General features: G+C 48.5%; 1 protein-coding gene across 1 annotated transcript in view; it reads right to left on the bottom strand.

The window, feature by feature from the left end:
* herc1 (HECT and RLD domain containing E3 ubiquitin protein ligase family member 1) overlaps positions 1 to 21114 on the bottom strand; it is a 217215-nt gene that overhangs the window by 13806 nt on the left and 182295 nt on the right. The window contains 14 exon segments of the mRNA XM_045225293.1: positions 108 to 233; positions 1907 to 2059; positions 3529 to 3781; positions 6776 to 6852; positions 8462 to 8627; positions 9264 to 9433; positions 11038 to 11207; positions 12624 to 12762; positions 14257 to 14426; positions 14730 to 14832; positions 15350 to 15472; positions 16106 to 16261; positions 17560 to 17741; positions 20280 to 20418. Coding sequence (XP_045081228.1) covers positions 108 to 233; positions 1907 to 2059; positions 3529 to 3781; positions 6776 to 6852; positions 8462 to 8627; positions 9264 to 9433; positions 11038 to 11207; positions 12624 to 12762; positions 14257 to 14426; positions 14730 to 14832; positions 15350 to 15472; positions 16106 to 16261; positions 17560 to 17741; positions 20280 to 20418 — 2127 coding nt within the window.

Genomic DNA, 21114 nt, shown 5'->3' with positions numbered 1-21114 from the left:
AATACAGCAATTAATACAGCTATCAATACAACAACCAATCAGTCTTTATGTAAAGTGCATATGGAAATGAAAGAGATAAAGACTAAAGTTAAAGAATAAAGGACTACCTTCTTGAGCACGTCCACACTGATCTCTGGCATCCCACACACCATCTGTTCCAGCTGTTTGGCTGTGAGGAGAGAGAGGAGAGGGACCGGAACAATCCAGGACATACCCTCACGCACCACCGCCACCTGGGAGAGAGAGGGTGGGGAGGAGGAGGGAGGGAGAGAGAGAGAGAGAGAGAGAGAGAGAGAGAGAGAGAAGGGGGGCGAGAGAGAGGAGGGGGAGAGAGAGAGAGAGAGAAAGAGAGGGGAGGGAACGAGAGGGAGAGAGAGAGAGAGGGGAGAGAGAGAGAGAGGGAGGGAGGGGGGAGGGAAAGAGTGGGGAGGGAAAGAGTGGGGAGGGAAAGAGGGGGAGGGAAGCGAGAGGGAGAGAGGAGAGGGAGAGAGAGGGAGGAGAGAGAGAGAGAGGGTGGAGAGAGAGAGAGAGGGAGAGGGAGGGAGGAGAGGGGAGGGAAAGAGAGAGGGGTAGGGGGGAGAGAGAGGGGTAGGGGGGGAGAGAGAGAGGGGTGGGGGGGATGAGAGGGGAGGGAGAGAGGGGGAGGGGGAGGAGGCGGAGAGAGAGAGGGGAGAGATGGGACAAGAGGTTCCAGTTGAGAGTTAAACACACACACACACACACATAGATGTGAGCTAACAGATACATGTACTGTACTCTCACACCTTAAGAGTCCAGAGGCCTGAAAACACATAACAGTTACAGCCGTGTACCTACAGACACAAACACATGGTTTTAGATGAACGAACTCTACTAAATTATAACTATTATATTATATACAGTTACATACACTGAACCGTGACGTTTCTACAGTTATAAATATAGTCTAGTTATATACTGAACCATGACGTTTCTACAGTTATAAATATAGTTATTGCCATGCCAACCAAGCTGGGTGTTAAGATTACTTTTAAAAAATTCCAGGCATGATTCTTCATCTTAAAATCAATTCAGTATTGAGTTTCTATTATAAAAGGGTGCAAGTGCCTCTTGTCTTAATCCAATAATTCAATATATATATCAAGTTTCAGAGTGGAGGAGTGGTCAGGTGAGTTGAGTTTCTCTTAAATGAAAAGCTGCAGGACATAGCCTAAGTGTAATGCAGAGAGCCTGATAATGTCTTGTAGAGAAGACATCACAAAGATGAACGGCTAAAAGCAGCAGGTGGACAACGGTGTGTTAGTCCTCACCTGCTGGAGGTTAAGGAGCAGCGCTAAACGTGTGGAACCGACAGGAAATGACAAAACAAATGAACGACCACCAGCTGTCAGTTGCTCTGGTGGCGTGTTGCCTCTCTCGTACCTGTCTGTCTAACTAGTGCAGGCGGTACTCGATGGGGTTGTCTGTGTGTGTCGTACCTGTCTGTCTAACTAGTGCAGGCGGTACTCGATGGGGTTGTCTGTGTGTGTCGTACCTGTCTGTCTAACTAGTGCAGGCGGTACTCGATGGGGTTGTCTTTGTGTGTCGTACCTGTCTGTCTAACTAGTGCAGGCGGTACTCGATGGGGTTGTCTGTGTGTGTCGTACCTGTCTGTCTAACTAGTGCAGGCGGTACTCGATGGGGTTGTCTGTGTGTGTCGTACCTGTCTGTCTAACTAGTGCAGGCGGTACTCGATGGGGGTTGTCTGTGTGTGTCGTACCTGTCTGTCTAACTAGTGCAGGCGGTACTCGATGGGGTTGTCTGTGTGTGTCGTACCTGTCTGTCTAACTAGTGCAGGCGGTACTCGATGGGGTTGTCTGTGTGTGTCGTACCTGTCTGTCTAACTAGTGCAGGCGGTACTCGATGGGGTTGTCTGTGTGTGTCGTACCTGTCTGTCTATCTCGTGCAGGCGGTACTCGATGGCCCGGGCTACATACTCCTTCCTGTTGGAGAAGGTCAGAGGGATGCTGTTTCCACCGGGGACGATAGGAACCATCTTACCGTCTGCACTCTGACCCACGAACGAATCCAGAGGAATCATCTAGAAGGGGGAAACACAACAGTAAAACACCATATCATCTGAATTCAAGTTGGGGTCAATTCCTTTTCTAGAGAGTTCATTCAGAATCATGTCAGATCAGGAGATACAGTCCCTTCCTCTTTATTCCCTCTCTCTCCATCTCTCACTCGCTCTCCTCCCTCTCCATCTCTCCATCTCTCTCCCCCCTCTCTTGGCTAGGAGACTGTGGGCCTGGGAGGCTGTCCCCCCTCCTCCTATCTCCCCCTCTCCCCCTCCCTGGACTCCCTCTATCTATCCTGGCTGTGGTCCTTCCTGGAAGGCAGGCCAATTGGCCAATCCCCAGACAGGATGTGCTGCATCAACAGGACCCTTGCATTCCAGTGAGTGAGTGAGCGAGTGAGAGTGAGAGTGAAAGAGAGAGAGAGAGAGAGAGAGAGAGAGAGAGCGCCCGGTCCAGCCCAGTGTAGTGACAGTGCAGGGGTTGTGTGAGGAGAGGGCTTTAGGACTAACTGGGTTCCCTGACTGACTGTGTAAGCCTATCTGACCACCAGCCAGTGTGTGTGTGTGTGTGTGTGTGTGTGTGTGTGTGTGTCGGGGGGAACGGAGGTAGGTCATTGTATCAATAAGATCCAGAGCCAGAGGGGTGAGGAGGGGTGAGGAGGGGGGTGAGGAGGGGTGAGGAGGGGTGAGGTTGGGGGTGAGAGAGAGAAACACACTGTACCAGTTAGGGCTGGGAGTTACCAGTTACCAGTTACCAGTTACCAGTTACCTCACCATACCATATTATCACCATACTTTGGTGCCAATTCTATATGTATTGCAATTCTATATTTTGATTCGATGTTCCAAACATATTGCTCACCATATGTCTGCTGCAGAGAGACGAGAGAGCGCCATGAGAGTTTTAATCAGTCAAGGAAATAAAAGTGCTGAAAACAAATTGGCTCCCTATTTAAAAAGAAGATGGAGAACAAGTCTATTTTGGTGCTGGTGCAGCCAACTAGCGCAAAAATAATATTGCTATATTGTCAAAACTATACAATATGATACATCATCAAAAATAATATCCCGATGTGTAACTATCGATTTTTCCTCCATCACCAGTAGCAGTGGGGCTGGAGTCACGTCCAAACCGAAAACCATCTCAGTTTTTAGTGCATACAAGTCAAACTGGACAAACTGGAAAAACACCTCCATTTCCTAGGCTAATTTCCAAGTCAAACTGGAAAAACACCTCCATTTCCTAGGCTAATTTCCAAGTCAAACTGGAAAAACACCTCCATTTCCTAGGCTAATTTCCAAGTCAAACTGGAAAAACACCTCCATTTCCTAGGCTAATTTCCAAGTCAAATCTCCCCATCCATGTGAACCATCAGTCTCCTCCAAGCTTCTCTGTCTCTCTTTCTCTCTCTTTCCCTCTCCTCATCATACCAACATCGTAGCTCCTGCACTTCAGTAGAAGAAGAAAGACCGAAAAATAAATCTATCACCTCGTGGAAATTGTCCTCTGTGATGCCGCTGTCTTCAATGTGAAGAATGCTGTTGAGTGTCTGAACGTATAGCAGGTCCACCTCCTCCAGATCCTCCAGGACCAGAGGAATACAACACAGCTGCTTCCACACCAAGGGGGCAAGGTGCAGGTCCAGGGGCTTCTTGGTCCGGATAGCCACCCCCATCAGGATGCCCAGGAACTTAAACTGGAGGAGCTGCTCATTCAGACAGGCTGACGGGCTCAGCAGGAACCTGGGGGGAAGGAGGGATGGAGGGAGGTTTAGAGTTGACCTGAGTGTAGTGTCCCTTAACACAGACTCATGTAGACTGGTAATGAGACAGCGTGTCAGTAACGTGGTACTGTCTCTATATGGTGACTGGTAATGAGACAGCGTGTCAGTAACGTGGTACTGTCTCTATATGGTGACTGGTAATGAGACAGCGTGTCAGTAACGTGGTACTGTCTCTATATGGTGACTGGTAATGAGACAGCGTGTCAGTAACGTGGTACTGTCTCTATATGGTGACTGGTAATGAGACAGCATGTCAGTAACGTGGTACTGTCTCTATATGGTGACTGGTAATGAGACAGCGTGTCAGTAACGTGGTACTGTCTCTATATGGTGACTGGTAATGAGACAGCGTGTCAGTAACGTGGTACTGTCTCTATATGGTGACTGGTAATGAGACAGCGTGTCAGTAACGTGGTACTGTCTCTATATGGTGACTGGTAATGAGACAGCGTGTCAGTAACGTGGTACTGTCTCTATATGGTGACTGGTAATGAGACAGCGTGTCAGTAACGTGGTACTGTCTCTATATGGTGACTGGTAATGAGACAGCGTGTCAGTAACGTGGTACTGTCTCTATATGGTGACTGGTAATGAGACAGCGTGTCAGTAACGTGGTACTGTCTCTATATGGTGACTGGTAATGAGACAGCGTGTCAGTAACGTGGTACTGTCTCTATATGGTGACTGGTAATGAGACAGCGTGTCAGTAACGTGGTACTGTCTCTATATGGTGACTGGTAATGAGACAGCGTGTCAGTAACGTGGTACTGTCTCTATATGGTGACTGGTAATGAGACAGCGTGTCAGTAACGTGGTACTGTCTCTATATGGTGACTGGTAATGAGACAGCGTGTCAGTAACGTGGTACTGTCTCTATATGGTGACTGGTAATGAGACAGCGTGTCAGTAACGTGGTACTGTCTCTATATGGTGACTGGTAATGAGACAGCGTGTCAGTAACGTGGTACTGTCTCTATATGGTGACTGGTAATGAGACAGCGTGTCAGTAACGTGGTACTGTCTCTATATGGTGACTGGTAATGAGACAGCGTGTCAGTAACGTGGTACTGTCTCTATATGGTGACTGGTAATGAGACAGCGTGTCAGTAACGTGGTACTGTCTCTATATGGTGACTGGTAATGAGACAGCATGTCAGTAACGTGGTACTGTCTCTATATGGTGACTGGTAATGAGACAGCGTGTCAGTAACGTGGTACTGTCTCTATATGGTGACTGGTAATGAGACAGCGTGTCAGTAACGTGGTACTGTCTCTATATGGTGACTGGTAATGAGACAGCGTGTCAGTAACGTGGTACTGTCTCTATATGGTGACTGGTAATGAGACAGCGTGTCAGTAACGTGGTACTGTCTCTATATGGTGACTGGTAATGAGACAGCGTGTCAGTAACGTGGTACTGTCTCTATATAGTGACTGGTAATGAGACAGCGTGTCAGTAACGTGGTACTGTCTCTATATGGTGACTGGTAATGAGACAGCATGTCAGTAACGTGGTACTGTCTCTATATGGTGACTGGTAATGAGACAGCGTGTCAGTAACGTGGTACTGTCTCTATATGGTGACTGGTAATGAGACAGCATGTCAGTAACGTGGTACTGTCTCTATATGGTGACTGGTAATGAGACAGCGTGTCAGTAACGTGGTACTGTCTCTATATGGTGACTGGTAATGAGACAGCACGTCAGTAACGTGGTCCTGTCTCTATATGGTGACTGGTAATGAGACAGCGTGTCAGTAACGTGGTACTGTCTCTATATGGTGACTGGTAATGAGACAGCGTGTCAGTAACGTGGTACTGTCTCTATATGGTGACTGGTAATGAGACAGCGTGTCAGTAACGTGGTACTGTCTCTATATGGTGACTGGTAATGAGACAGCATGTCAGTAACGTGGTACTGTCTCTATATGGTGACTGGTAATGAGACAGCGTGTCAGTAACGTGGTACTGTCTCTATATGGTGACTGGTAATGAGACAGCGTGTCAGTAACGTGGTACTGTCTCTATATGGTGACTGGTAATGAGACAGCATGTCAGTAACGTGGTACTGTCTCTATATGGTGACTGGTAATGAGACAGCATGTCAGTAACGTGGTACTGTCTCTATATGGTGACTGGTAATGAGACAGCGTGTCAGTAACGTGGTACTGTCTCTATATGGTGACTGGTAATGAGACAGCATGTCAGTAACGTGGTACTGTCTCTATATGGTGACTGGTAATGAGACAGCGTGTCAGTAACGTGGTACTGTCTCTATATGGTGACTGGTAATGAGACAGCGTGTCAGTAACGTGGTACTGTCTCTATATGGTGACTGGTAATGAGACAGCGTGTCAGTAACGTGGTACTGTCTCTATATGGTGACTGGTAATGAGACAGCGTGTCAGTAACGTGGTACTGTCTCTATATGGTGACTGGTAATGAGACAGCGTGTCAGTAACGTGGTACTGTCTCTATATGGTGACTGGTAATGAGACAGCGTGTCAGTAACGTGGTACTGTCTCTATATGGTGACTGGTAATGAGACAGCGTGTCAGTAACGTGGTACTGTCTCTATATGGTGACTGGTAATGAGACAGCGTGTCAGTAACGTGGTACTGTCTCTATATGGTGACTGGTAATGAGACAGCGTGTCAGTAACGTGGTACTGTCTCTATATGGTGACTGGTAATGAGACAGCGTGTCAGTAACGTGGTACTGTCTCTATATGGTGACTGGTAATGAGACAGCGTGTCAGTAACGTGGTACTGTCTCTATATGGTGACTGGTAATGAGACAGCGTGTCAGTAACGTGGTACTGTCTCTATATGGTGACTGGTAATGAGACAGCGTGTCAGTAACGTGGTACTGTCTCTATATGGTGACTGGTAATGAGACAGCGTGTCAGTAACGTGGTACTGTGAGTCTCTGTTGGCGTCCTAGCCAGTCCTCACCTGTCTCTGTTGTAGCCCACCTCAGCTGTGGCGTTGGGAGAGGGGATGAGGAGATCCACTACTCCGGTCTCCAACTCCTACACAGGAAAAGGAAACAGGCGTCAGACTCACAAGATATCCTGTCCACAGCCTGTCTCTAAATAATATCACTTTTCTGACTCTTTGTTAGTTGAACATTTCAGGAAACTAGTAAATTCCTCTGGTAAAGAAGTTAGGATAAACTCTGAATAATAGACATAAGAACATACTGCTGACACCACAAGGAAATGACTTCAGGTTGAGACTGAGGCTTTGTTCCCATATCCAAAATAGCAAACCACTTAGAATCTATTGGGTATTGGGCATGCTAGTATGGATATGAGAATGTAGCCTGAAACACACCAGTGATTAATAAACTTAGCTGATGTTTTATAGAAACCTGGGGCCACATGTACCAAGCATCTCAGAGTCGGAGTTCTGATCTAGGATCAGGTTCCCGCCTGTCCAATAACCATATTCAACATGATCTAAAAGTCTAAATCGATCCAAGATCAGCACTCCCACTCAGACGCTTGGTGTTTACGGTCCCTGATCAACTGACTGTAAACTGTTGTGTCACTAATTCTACTGTTACTATCCCACTACTGTTTCTAATACAGTCACTAATTCTACTGTTCCTATCCCACTACTATTTCTATGACACCTCTAACTGTAAACTCTACCCTAACTGACACCTCTAACTGTAAACTCTACCGTAACTGACACCTCTAACTGTAAACTCTACCGTAACTGACACCTCTAACTGTAAACTCTACTGTAACTGACACCTCTAACTGTAAACTCTACCGTAACTGACACCTCTAACTGTAAACTCTACCGTAACTGACACCTCTAACTGTAAACTCTACCGTAACTGACACCTCTAACTGTAAACTCTACCGTAACTGACACCTCTAACTGTAAACTCTACCGTAACTGACACCTCTAACTGTAAACTCTACCGTAACTGACACCTCTAACTGTAAACTCTACCGTAACTGACACCTCTAACTGTAAACTCTACCGTTACTGACACCTCTAACTGTAAACTCTACCGTAACTGACACCTCTAACTGTAAACTCTACCGTTACTGACACCTCTAACTGTAAACTCTGTAACTGACACCTCTAACTGTAAACTCTACAGTAACTGACACCTCTAACTGTAAACTCTACAGTAACTGACACCTCTAACTGTAAACTCTACCGTAACTGACACCTCTAACTGTAAACTCTGTAACTGACACCTCTAACTGTAAACTCTACAGTAACTGACACCTCTAACTGACACCTCTAACTGTAAACTCTGTAACTGACACCTCTAACTGTAAACTCTACAGTAACTGACACCTCTAACTGACACCTCTAACTGTAAACTCTACCGTAACTGACACCTCTAACTGTAAACTCTACCGTAACTGACACCTCTAACTGTAAACTCTACCGTAACTGACACCTCTAACTGTAAACTCTACCGTAACTGACACCTCTAACTGTAAACTCTACCGTAACTGACACCTCTAACTGTAAACTCTACCGTAACTGACACCTCTAACTGTAAACTCTGTAACTGACACCTCTAACTGTAAACTCTACAGTAACTGACACCTCTAACTGACACCTCTAACTGACACCTCTAACTGTACTGTAGTTATAATGTTACTATACCTGGCACATCTCAGTGATTGTGTCATCAAACACCCCTCCAGCATCGTCGGCCCCCTCCCCCACCAGCTTGACCTTCCAGGCCCTGGACGGCAGCCGCAGGTCAGACGCATTCAGCTTGACCACCTGACGGGCTATCTGCACAAAGATGGGCTTACACTTACGACCCCTGGACAGAGAGAGAGGAGGAGAGAGAGAGAGAGGACAGACAGAGAGAGAGAGAGAGAGAGAGAGAGAGAGAGAGAGAATAGAGAGAATAGAGAGAGAGAGAGAGAGAGAGAGAGAGAGAGAGAGAGAAAGAGAGAGAAGAGGGATGGAGAGAGAGAGAGAGAGAGGGAGTAGAGAGAGAGAGAGAGAGAGAGAGAGAGAAGAGGGATGGAGAGAGAGAGAGAGAGAGGGGGAGTAGAGAGAGAGAGAGAGAGAGAGAGAGGGAGTAGAGAGAGAGAGAGAGAGAGAGAGAGAGAGAGAAAGAATAGAGAGAGAATAGAGAGAGAATAGAGAGAGAGAGAGAGAGAGAGAGAGAGAGGAGGATGTAGAGGAAAGGGTAGAGGGTGAAAAAGGGAGACAGAGAACTATTAGTTCAATCTCAATGTAACATATACACACTGCATGTCCTACTGCCTTAACCACCAGACATCTGAAGCTGTGGAACACCATCAACCATCAACTGTCAGATCACTACATTTATTTGGGTTTTCAAAGAGACTTTTAAGACTATTTGTAATGAAAAGCGCTATGAAACAAAACATCTATAATTATTCTGACGTATTACTACATTTCTACTACTCCAGGATGCTGGACATACCGTGTGGAGATCCTCTTGACAGTGATCTGGGGTCCGTAGTTCTTCCCCTGTACCATAGTCTTCCCTATGGACCTCACCATGGGGAGAGTATAGACCCTGGGGGCCAGCAGGGGCCTCAACTGGCCCTGGACGATGCCCCATGTCCCTGTGTTGTAGTGGGATGCACAGCTCTGAGGAATGAGTCAGATGTATTAATCATAATGGACAGTCAATACAGGATTATACAGTAAAAGGGACACATGCTAATGTATCCGAGGACATTACACTGGAGGAGATAGCGATGTGTGTGGTGAGGTGAGGTGTGTGGTGAGGTGAGGTGAGGTGTGTGGTGAGGTGTGTGGTGAGGTGTGGTCAGGTGTGTGGTGAGGTGTGGTGAGGTGTGTGGCGAGGTGTGTGGTGAGGTGTGGTCAGGTGTGTGGTGAGGTGTGGTGAGGTGTGTGGCGAGGTGTGTGGTGAGGTGTGGTGAGGTGTGTGGTGAGGTGTGGTGTGTGGTGAGGTGTGGTGAGGTGTTCGGTAAGGTGTGTGGTGAGGTGTGGTGAGGTGTGTGGTGAGGTGTGGTGTGTGGTGAAGTGTGTGGTGAGGTGTGATGAGGTGTGGTCAGGTGTGTGGTGAGGTGTGGTGAGGTGTGTGGCGAGGTGTGTGGTGAGGTGTGGTGAGGTGTGTGGTGAGGTGTGGTGTGTGGTGAGGTGTGGTGAGGTGTTCGGTAAGGTGTGTGGTGAGGTGTGGTGAGGTGTGTGGTGAGGTGTGGTGAGGTGTGTGGTGAGGTGTGTGGTGAGGTGTGGTGAGGTGTGTGGTGAGGTGTGGTGAGGTGTGGTGAGGTGTGTGGTGAGGTGTGGTGAGCTGTGGTGAGGTGTGTGGTGAGGTGTGGTGAGCTGTGGTGTGAGGTGTGTGTGGTGAGGTGTATGTGGCGAGGTGTGTGGCGAGGTGTGTGGCGAGGTGTGTGGCGAGGTGTGTGTGGTGAGGTGTGTGGTGAGGTGTGTGGTGAGGTGTGGTGAGGTGTGTGTGGTGAGGTGTGGTGAGGTGTGTGTGGTGAGGTGTGGTGAGGTGTGTGTGGTGAGGTGTGTGTGGTGAGGTGTGTGTGGTGAGGTGTGGTGAGGTGTGTGGTGAGGAGTGTGGTGAGTATGTGTGTATGTGTGTGTGGTGAGGTGAGGTGTATGTGTGTGTGTATGTGGTGAGGTGTGTGTGTATGTGTGTGTGTGTATGTGTGTGGTGAGGTGTGTATGTGTATGTGTGTGGTGAGGTGAGGTGTGTGTGTGTGTGTGTGTATGTGGTGAGGTGAGGTGTGTGTGTGTGTGTGTGTGTGTGTGTGTGTGTGTGTGTGTGTGTGTGTGTGTGTGTGTGTGTGAGGTGAGGTGTATGTGTGTGTGGTGAGGTGAGGTGTGTGTGTGTGTAGTGAGGTGAGGTGTGTGTGTGTGTAGTGAGGTGAGGTGTGTGGTGAGGTGAGGTGTGTGTGGTGAGGTGTGGTGAGGTGTGTGGTGAGTATGTGTGTATGTGTGTGTGTATGTGTGTGGTGAGGTGAGGTGTATGTGTGTGTGTGTGTGTATGTGGTGAGGTGTGTGTGTATGTGTATGTGTGTGTGTGTATGTGTGTGGTGAGGTGTGTATGTGTGTGTGTGGTGAGGTGAGGTGTGTGTGTGTGTGTGTATGTGGTGAGGTGAGTTGTGTGTGTGTGTGTGTGTGTGTGAGGTGAGGTGTATGTGTGTGTGGTGAGGTGAGGTGTGTGTGTGTGTGTGAGGTGAGGTGTGTGTGTGTAGTGAGGTGAGGTGTGTGTGTACCTGGTTGTTGGGGCTGAGGTTGAGTAATCTCCATGATGAGTACATGAGGTCAGAGAAGTGGTAAAGTATGCGTAGCCTGGCCCGGACTGCTTCCATGCTGACCTCTCTCAGACAGCTGAACTGGGGCGGTACTGCTACCGGCAGCCCTAGCTGGAGGGGGACCGAGGAACCTGGAGAGGAGAGGGAATAAAATAAAGATGTCAAAGACAGAAAGGGAGGGAGAGAGGGAGGGAGAGAGAGAGAGAGAGAGAGGGAGAGAGGGAGAGAGGTAGGGAGAGAGAGAGAGAGGGAGGGAGAGAGAGGGAGGGAGAGAGGGAGAGAGGAAGGGAGGGAGAGAGGGAGAGAGGAAGGGAGGGAGGGAGAGAGAGAGAGAGAGAGAGAGAGAGAGAGAGAGAGAGAGAGAGAGAGAGAGAGAGGGAGGGAGGGAGAGGGAGGGAGAGAGGGGGAGAGAGGGAGAGAGAGAGAGAGAGGGAGAGAGGGAAAGAGGGAGAGGGAGAGAGGGAGAGGGCGAGAGAGAAAGAGGGCGAGAGAGAGAGAGAAAGGGGGCGAGAGAGAGAGAAAGAGGGAGAGAGAGAGAGAGAGAGAGAGAGAGAGCGAGAGAGAAAGAGGGCGAGAGAGAGAGAGAAAGGGGGCGAGAGAGAGAGAAAGAGGGAGAGAGAGAGAGAAAGAGGGAGAGAGGGAGAGAGGGAGAGAGAGAGGGAGAGAGGGAGAGAGAGGGAGCGCGAGAGAGAGAAAGATAGCGAGAGAGAGAGAGAGAGAAAGATAGCGAGAGAGAGAGAGAGAGAGAGCGAGAGAGAGAGAGAGAGAGAGATAGAGAGAGAGAGAGAGGGAGCGCGAGAGAGAGAGAGAGAGAGAGAGAGAGAGAGCAAGAAAGATAGCGAGAGAGAGAGAGAGAGAGAGAGAGAGAGAGAGAGAGGGAGAGGGAGAGGGAGAGAGGGAGAGGGAGAGGGAGAGAGGGAGAGGGAGAGAGAGAGAGAGAGAGAGAGAGAGAGGGCGAGAGAAAGAGGGCGAGAGAGAGAGAGAAAGGGGGCGAGAGAGAGAGAAAGAGGGAGAGAGAGAGAGAAAGAGGGAGAGAGGGAGAGAGAGAGGGAGAGAGAGGGAGCGAGAGAGAGAGAGAGAGAGAGAGAGAGAGAGAGAGAGAGAGAGAGAGAGAGCGAGAGAGAGAGAGAGAGAGAGAGAGAGAGAGAGAGAGAGAGAGAGAGAGAGAGAGAGAGAGAGAGAGAGAGAGAGAGAGAGAGAGAGAGAGAGAGAGAGAGAGAGAGAGAGAGCAAGAAAGATAGCGAGAGAGAGAGAGAGAGAGAGAGAGAGAGGGAGGGAGAGGGTGGAATAATTTTAGAATCCAATCATGATCAATCTCTTCCACCCAGATACCATCCCCCTAGGTTTATGTTATCACACTATTACATTATGACAATGAGATAAGAACACAATCGATTTCAACAAACACACGTTGGAATTAGTACCTGTCCATGAAACACTTCAACAGGTACAGAGTCTATGTCAGTTGACGTCATGCGTTTAAGACTGAAGTAGAGAGACTGCCTGCCTGCCTGCTGTGTGTGTGTGTGTGTGTGTGTGTGTGTTACCTGGAGCCCGTGGAGGGACAGAGGGAGCGGTCCAGGCAGCTGAGTGACAGCGACCAGCAGAGATCTGGTTAATGTTCTTCCCCTGTAGTGATGCCACCAGGGTGGGCTCTCTCACATGGCTGGTGTGGCCCAGACCCAACTAGGAGACAGGGAGAACAGAGAAACAGATTAAGACCCAACTAGGAGACAGGGAGAACAGAGACACAGATCTAGACCCAGCTACAACACACAGAGAAACAGATCTACACCCAGCTACAACACACAGAGAAACAGATCTAGACCCAGCTACAACACACAGAGAAACAGATCTAGACCCAGCTACAACCCACAGAGAAACAGATCTAGACCCAGCTACAACACACAGAGAAACAGATCTAGACCCAGCTACAACACACAGAGAAACAGATCTAGACCCAGCTACAACACACAGAGAAACAGATCTAGACCCAGCTACAACACACAGAGAAACAGATCTAGACCCAGCTACAACACACAGAGAAACAGATCTAGACCCAGCTACAACCCACAGAGAAACAGATCTAGACCCAGCTACAACCCACAGAGAAACAGATCTAGACCCAGCAACAACCCACAGAGAAACAGATCTAGACCCAGCTACAACACACAGAGAAACAGATCTAGACCCAGCTACAACACACAGAGAAACAGATCTAGACCCAGCTACAACACACAGAGAAACAGATCTAGACCCAGCTACAACACACAGAGAAACAGATCTAAACCCAGCTACAACACACAGAGAAACAGATCTAAACCCAGCTACAACACACAGAGAAACAGATCTAGACCCAGCTACAACACACAGAGAAACAGATCTAGACCCAGCTACAACACACAGAGAAACAGATCTAGACCCAGCTACAACACACAGAGAAACAGATCTAGACCCAGCTACAACACACAGAGAAACAGATCTAGACCCAGCTACAACACACAGAGAAACAGATCTAGACCCAGCTACAACACACAGAGAAACAGATCTAAACCCAGCTACAACACACAGAGAAACAGATCTAGACCCAGCTACAACACACAGAGAAACAGATCTAGACCCAGCTACAACCCACAGAGAAACAGATCTAGACCCAGCTACAACACACAGAGAAACAGATCTAGACCCAGCTACAACACACAGAGAAACAGATCTAGACCCAGCTACAACACACAGAGAAACAGATCTAGACCCAGCTACAACCCACAGAGAAACAGATCTAGACCCAGCTACAACACACAGAGAAACAGATCTAGACCCAGCTACAACACACAGAGAAACAGATCTAGACCCAGCTACAACACACAGAGAAACAGATCTAGACCCAGCTACAACACACAGAGAAACAGTATCAGTGAGCTACTCAACTCATATTGGATGAACCAGAATCAGTTTGTTTGCCATTCCACAAGTGTAGGAATTTGTCTTTATAAGAAAAGCCCTCACAAGGTAGACATGCACAATAAACACAGTACAATGACAGAGAGAACTGGTGCTAAAAAGTGTGTGTGTGAACCTGTCAGTGTGTGTACCCGTCCCAGTGTGTGTGTGTGTGTGTGTGTGTGTGTGTGTGTGTGTGTGTGTGTGTGTGTGTGTGTGTACCTGTGTGTTGTATCCTACCTGTCCCTCTGAGTTGCTGCCCCAGGTATAGACCTCTCCAGTGGAGGAGAGGACCAGTGTGTGTTCGGCCCCCACTGCCACATCCTCTATAAACACGTCAGACAGAGCTGGCACCACCTGGGGACGGTTGTGGTTCCTGGCCCGGCCCTCCGGTAGCCCTATCAGTCGGTCTGGAGACAGGGGGGGACACAGGAGGGTTGACGAGGAGTGTACTGGGTTACAAAGACACATTCTGTATCTGGAGGCTGCATCTCCAACAGTATTGGAAGTCACATTCTGTATGTTATGCTATGTCTAAAGTAGAAAGAATATTTATGGCAAGAATCAAGATAGATGATGAACTGTAGAACTACAGTAACAGACAACACTGTGAGAGAATATAGTGTTTTTCCTCCTGCACGTTCTATTCTATAATATTCATATGTTAACTGTTGTTAACTGAATAGTATGCATGCAGCGTATCGTGTCCATACCTTGTCCGAATGTGTACACGTTGCCATCTTTGGTGAGAGCAACAGAGAACTGAGTTCCACAGGACACCTTCTTGATACCAATTCCACAGAGAACGTCAACCTTCTGTGTAACACAGAAACAGCTATCTGAATCACCTTCACTCACCAAGTACATTTACACAGAACTGGAATATGACTTGGTGAAGTGGTGCTGCCAGGGACAATATACAGAATATACAGACAGAATATACAGACAGAATATACAGACAGAATATACAGACAGAATATACAGAATACACAGACAGAATATACAGACTATACAGACAGAATAGACAGAATATACAGACAGAATATACAAACAGAATATACAGAATATACAGACAGAATATACAGAATATACAGACAGAATATACAGACAGAATATACAGAATATACAGACAGAATATACAGAATATACAGACAGAATATACAGACAGAATATACAGAATACACAGACAGAATAGACAGAATATACAGACAGAATATACAGACAGAATATACAGACAACACACACCAAACTTTCTATCACTAATCAATGTCACATTCATTTCCCTTCCTCTCCTCAAAACTGAGAAACAGACAGTCAACACTACTGTAGATACCTGAGGTGAGGACTTGGCAGTAGAATTCCCCAGTCCCAGTTTCCCGTAGTCGCCGTCTCCGAAGGCCCAGACCATCATTCCATCGGCAGAGACGGCTACAGTGTGATTCAGACCACACGCCACCTGGGACCAGAAAGAACCAGGGTTCTGGGTCAGATACACGTCAAAAATGGTCCAATACTTGAGCTGTGCTTGATGTAGTTTACCTGGCACAACGGAACCAAATACTTTCAGTGAGAGTTTTTTAGTTTTTTGCTGTTACATTGTGACTGTTGTTTATCTCACCTGTCCAACCTGGTATCCCTCCAGTGATGTGACTGTTGTTTATCTCACCTGTCCAACCTGGTATCCCTCCAGTGATGTGACTGTTGTTTATCTCACCTGTCCAACCTGGTATCCCTCCAGTGATGTGACTGTTGTTTATCTCACCTGTCCAACCTGGTATCCCTCCAGTGATGTGACTGTTGTTTATCTCCACCTGTCCAACCTGGTATCCCTCCAGTGATGTGACTGTTGTTTATCTCACCTGTCCAACCTGGTATCCCTCCAGTGATGTGACTGTTGTTTATCTCACCTGTCCAACCTGGTATCCCTCCAGTGATGTGACTGTTGTTTATCTCACCTGTCCAACCTGGTATCCCTCCAGTGATGTGACTGTTGTTTATCTCACCTGTCCAACCTGGTATCCCTCCAGTGATGTGACTGTTGTTTATCTCACCTGTCCAACCTGGTATCCCTCCAGTGATGTGATCTCACCTGTCCAACCTGGTATCCCTCCAGTGAAGTGACTTTCTCGGGCAGTTTCTTGTTGGAGGTGTTTCCCAGCCCCAGCCTGCCATAGTCCCCGTTACCAAAGGAGAACAGCTTCCCATCAGCAGTCACCACCGCTGAGTGCTTGAACCCACAGGACATCTGACAACAGAAGGGAAACGTTGATGGAAATGGGAACAAATCAAAACAAGAGGCTTTTTTTAATTTTTTATTTTGCAGATAGAAGGGAAATGTGTAGAACCAACACATTCCTCTATTCCAAATGAATAGTGCAATATCTGTCAGCTTCTGTTGTATATCTGGTCTAGATCTATCTGTCAGCTTCTGTTGTATATCTGGTCTAGATCTATCTGTCAGCTTCTGTTGTATATCTGGTCTAGATCTATCTGTCAGCTTCTGTTGTATATCTGGTCTAGATCTATCTGTCAGCTTCACTTGTATATCTGGTCTAGATCTATCTGTCAGCTTCTGTTGTATATCTGGTCTAGATCTATCTGTCAGCTTCTGTTGTATATCTGGTCTAGATCTATCTGTCAGCTTCTGTTGTATATCTGGTCTAGATCTATCTGTCAGCTTCTGTTGTATATCTGGTCTAGATCTATCTGTCAGCTTCTGTTGTATATCTGGTCTAGATCTATCTGTCAGCTTCTGTTGTATATCTGGTCTAGATCTATCTGTCATCTTCTGTTGTATATCTGGTCTAGATCTATCTGTCAGCTTCTGTTGTATATCTGGTCTAGATCTATCTGTCAGCTTCTGTTGTATATCTGGTCTAGATCTATCTGTCAGCTTCTGTTGTATATCTGGTCTAGATCTATCTGTCAGCTTCTGTTGTATATCTGGTCTATATCTATCTGTCATCTTCTGTTGTATATCTGGTCTAGATCTATCTGTCAGCTTCTGTTGTATATCTGGTCTAGATCTATCTGTCAGCTTCTGTTGTATATCTGGTCTAGATCTATCTGTCATCTTCTGTTGTATATCTGGTCTATATCTATCTGTCAGCTTCTGTTGTATATCTGGTCTAGATCTATCGGTCAGCTTCTGTTGTATATCTGGTCTAGATCTATCTGTCAGCTTCTGTTGTATATCTGGTCTATATCTAGCTCCTGGACATCACTTGGAGGTGTTTAACGTCCCTCTGTTTTAAACCTTGATATCCTGAGGTGGAGGTGTTTAACGTCCCTCTGTTTTAAACCTTGATATCCTGAGGTGGAGGTGTTTAACGTCCCTCTGTTTTAAACATTGATATCCTGAGGTGGAGGTGTTTAACGTCCCTCTGTTTTAAACCTTGATATCCTGAGGTGGAGGTGTTTAACGTCCCTCTGTTTTAAACCTTGATGCCCTGAGGCTCTCTCCTACTGCCCTGTATTGTTGAACCTCTAAATGACAGGAGACTATGGCCTATTAAAGTAGCACTCCTCTGTTTGTCCACGTACCTGCACCACCTCCTCTCCCTGCAGGGCTTCGATCTGTCGCGGTCGTCTCTGGCGGTCACTGTTCCCGTGTCCCAGCTTCCCGTAGTCTCCATCTCCCCAGCTGAACACCTCGCCACTCTCCGTCAGCGCCATGGAGTGGCCGTCACTACCACACGACGTCACCAGCTGGGTCACCACAAAGCCTGGGGGGAGACAGACACAGGCAAAATACATATGTTAGAGCTCTGGTCCCCTAACAGAAAGCACCTCTGCAGCGGGGGCTCTGGTCCCCTAACAGAAAGCACCTCTGCAGCGGGGGCTCTGGTCCCCTAACAGAAAGCAGCTCTGCAGCGGGGGCTCTGGTCCCCTAACAGAAAGCAGCTCTGCAGCGGGGGCTCTGGTCCCCTAACAGAAAGCAGCTCTGCAGCGGGGGCTCTGGTCCCCTAACAGAAAGCAGCTCTGCAGCAGGGGCTCTGGTCCCCTAACAGATAGCAGCTCTGCAGCGGGGGGCTCTGGTCCCCTAACAGAAAGCAGCTCTGCAGCAGGGGCTCTGGTCCCCTAACAGAAAGCAGCTCTGCAGCAGGGGCTCTGGTCCCCTAACAGAAAGCAGCTCTGCAGCGGGGGCTCTGGTCCCCTAACAGAAAGCAGCTCTGCAGCGGGGGCTCTGGTCCCCTAACAGATAGCAGCTCTGCAGCGGGGGCTCTGGTCCCCTAACAGATAGCAGCTCTGCAGCGGGGGCTCTGGTCCCCTAACAGAAAGCAGCTCTGCAGCGGGGGCTCTGGTCCCCTAACAGAAAGCAGCTCTGCAGCGGGGCTCTGGTCCCCTAACAGAAAGCAGCTCTGCAGCGGGGGCTCTGGTCCCCTAACAGAAAGCAGCTCTGCAGCGGGGGCTCTGGTCCCCTAACAGAAAGCAGCTCTGCAGCGGGGGCTCTGGTCCCCTAACAGAAAGCAGCTCTGCAGCGGGGGCTCTGGTCCCCTAACAGAAAGCAGCTCTGCAGCAGGGGCTCTGGTCCCCTAACAGAAAGCAGCTCTGCAGCAGGGGGCTCTGGTCCCGTAACAGAAAGCAGCTCTGCAGCAGGGGCTCTGGTCCCCTAACAGAAAGCAGCTCTGCAGCGGGGGCTCTGGTCCCCTAACAGAAAGCAGCTCTGCAGCAGGGGCTCTGGTCCCCTAACAGAAAGCAGCTCTGCAGCGGGGGCTCTGGTCCCCTAACAGAAAGCACCTCTGCAGCGGGGGCTCTGGTCCCCTAACAGAAAGCAGCTCTGCAGCGGGGGCTCTGGTCCCCTAACAGAAAGCAGCTCTGCAGCGGGGGCTCTGGTCCCCTAACAGAAAGCAGCTCTGCAGCGGGGGCTCTGGTCCCCTAACAGAAAGCAGCTCTGCAGCAGGGGCCTCTGGTCCCCTAACAGAAAGCAGCTCTGCAGCAGGGGCTCTGGTCCCCTAACAGAAAGCAGCTCTGCAGCGGGGGCTCTGGTCCCCTAACAGAAAGCAGCTCTGCAGCGGGGGCTCTGGTCCCCTAACAGAAAGCAGCTCTGCAGCAGGGTAATTACCTCCTCTCCTCATCTCTTCTTCACCATCAATACCTTTAAAACACTGGACTCATAGTAAATCCTCCACTACTGCATTCACCCTGTTTCCTTATCAGTGCAAATGAGAGGAATGAGACAAGGAGAGGAAGGAGACAAGTAGAGGAAGGAGACAAGGAGAGGAAGGAGACAAGGAGAGGAAGGAGACAAGGAGAGGAAGGAGACAAGTAGAGGAAGGAGACAAGTAGAGGAAGGAGACGAGTAGAGGAAGGAGACGAGTAGAGGAAGGAGACGAGTAGAGGAAGGAGATAAGGAGAGGAAGGAGAGGAAGGGGACAAGGAAACAAGTAGAGGAAGGAGATAAGTAGAGGAAGGAGACAAGTAGAGGAAGGAGACAAGGAGAGGAAGGAGACAAGTAGTGGAAGGAGACAAGTAGAGGAAGGAGACAAGGAGAGGAAGGAGACAAGGAGAGGAAGGAGACAAGTAGAGGAAGGAGACAAGTGAGGAAGGAGACAAGTAGAGGAAGGAGACAAGGAGAGGAAGGAGATAAGGAGAGGAAGGAGAGGAAGGGGACAAGGAAACAAGTAGAGGAAGGAGATAAGTAGAGGAAGGAGACAAGGAGAGGAAGGAGACAAGTAGAGGAAGGAGACAAGTGAGGAAGGAGACAAGTAGAGGAAGGAGACAAGGAGAGGAAGGAGACAAGGAGAGGAAGGAGACAAGTGAGGAAGGAGACAAGTAGAGGAAGGAGACAAGGAGAGGAAGGAGATAAGGAGAGGAAGGAGAGGAAGGGGACAAGGAAACAAGTAGAGGAAGGAGATAAGTAGAGGAAGGAGTCAAGGAGAGGAAGGAGGCAAGTAGAGGAAGGAGAGAAGTAGAGGAAGGAGACAAGTAGAAGAAGGAGACAAGTAGAGGAAGGAGACAAGTAGAGGAAGGAGACAAGTAGAGGAAGGAGACAAGGAGAGGAAGGAGACAAGGAGAGGAAGGAGACAAGTAGAGGAAGGAGACAAGTGAGTAAGGAGACAAGGAGAGGAAGGAGACAAGGAGAGGAAGGAGATAAGGAGAGGAAGGAGACAAGTAGAGGAAGGAGACAAGTGAGTAAGGAGACAAGTGAGTAAGGAGACAAGGAGAGGAAGGAGACAAGGAGAGGAAGGAGATAAGGAGAGGATGGAGACAAGTAGAGGAAGCCACTCTAGACTATTGAGATGCAGTCCCCCATTGCGTACCTTGCAATGCTGAGATGACGGTGATTACATGCAGATCATCAGAGTTGCCCTGTCCCAGTCTGCCGTAGCTGCCCTCCCCACAGGCTAACACAGTCCCGTTAGCCTGAATCACAAACGTACAGTTCTGACCACACACCACCTAGAGAGAAGAGAAGAGGGGGGGCAGGGAGGGAGAGAGAGGGAGAGAGGGGGGGGAGTAGAGTTCAGTTCACAACATGACAAATTGATAACACCGTGTCCTGACCAGAATCATTTAGAATAATGATCTAAGAATAGGACTGACCAGGCCACCAGAGAGGACATCAGACTGAATTATCACCTACAGATGTTGCATGTTTAATTCCTAACTCGGTCTCCTTTTTCAGCCTCAGGAGACAGACACGTCCCAGTAGCTTCATAACTCCAGAGGTTCTGAGACAGTGTCGTCTGATGAAGGTGTTCAATCTAATAGGATTTATATGATGTAGTTGTAATGGGATCATCACAGTCATCATCAACAACCATGGAGAGTAGGGTGAGAGGGCATCATGTGTATAGTTTGTCTACCTGTTGTGTCTGAGAGAAGGAGGGTGGTAGTGTGTACCTGTTGTGCCTGAGAGAAGGAGGGTGGTAGTGTGTACCTGTTGTGTCTGAGAGAAGGAGGGTGGTAGTGTGTACCTGTTGTGCCTGAGAGAAGGAGGGTGGTAGTGTGTACCTGTTGTCCCTGAGAGAAGGAGGGTGGTAGTGTGTACCTGTTGTCCCTGAGAGAAGGAGGGTGGTAGTGTGTACCTGTTGTGCCTGAGAGAAGGAGGGTGGTAGTGTGTACCTGTTGTGTCTGAGAGAAGGAGGGTGGTAA

This window comes from Coregonus clupeaformis, chromosome 15, assembly GCF_020615455.1.
Source record: "Coregonus clupeaformis isolate EN_2021a chromosome 15, ASM2061545v1, whole genome shotgun sequence".
NCBI classification, from domain to species: domain Eukaryota; kingdom Metazoa; phylum Chordata; class Actinopteri; order Salmoniformes; family Salmonidae; genus Coregonus; species Coregonus clupeaformis.
Note: the sequence above shows the minus strand (reverse complement) of the source record. Positions and strands in the feature narration are given on the sequence as shown.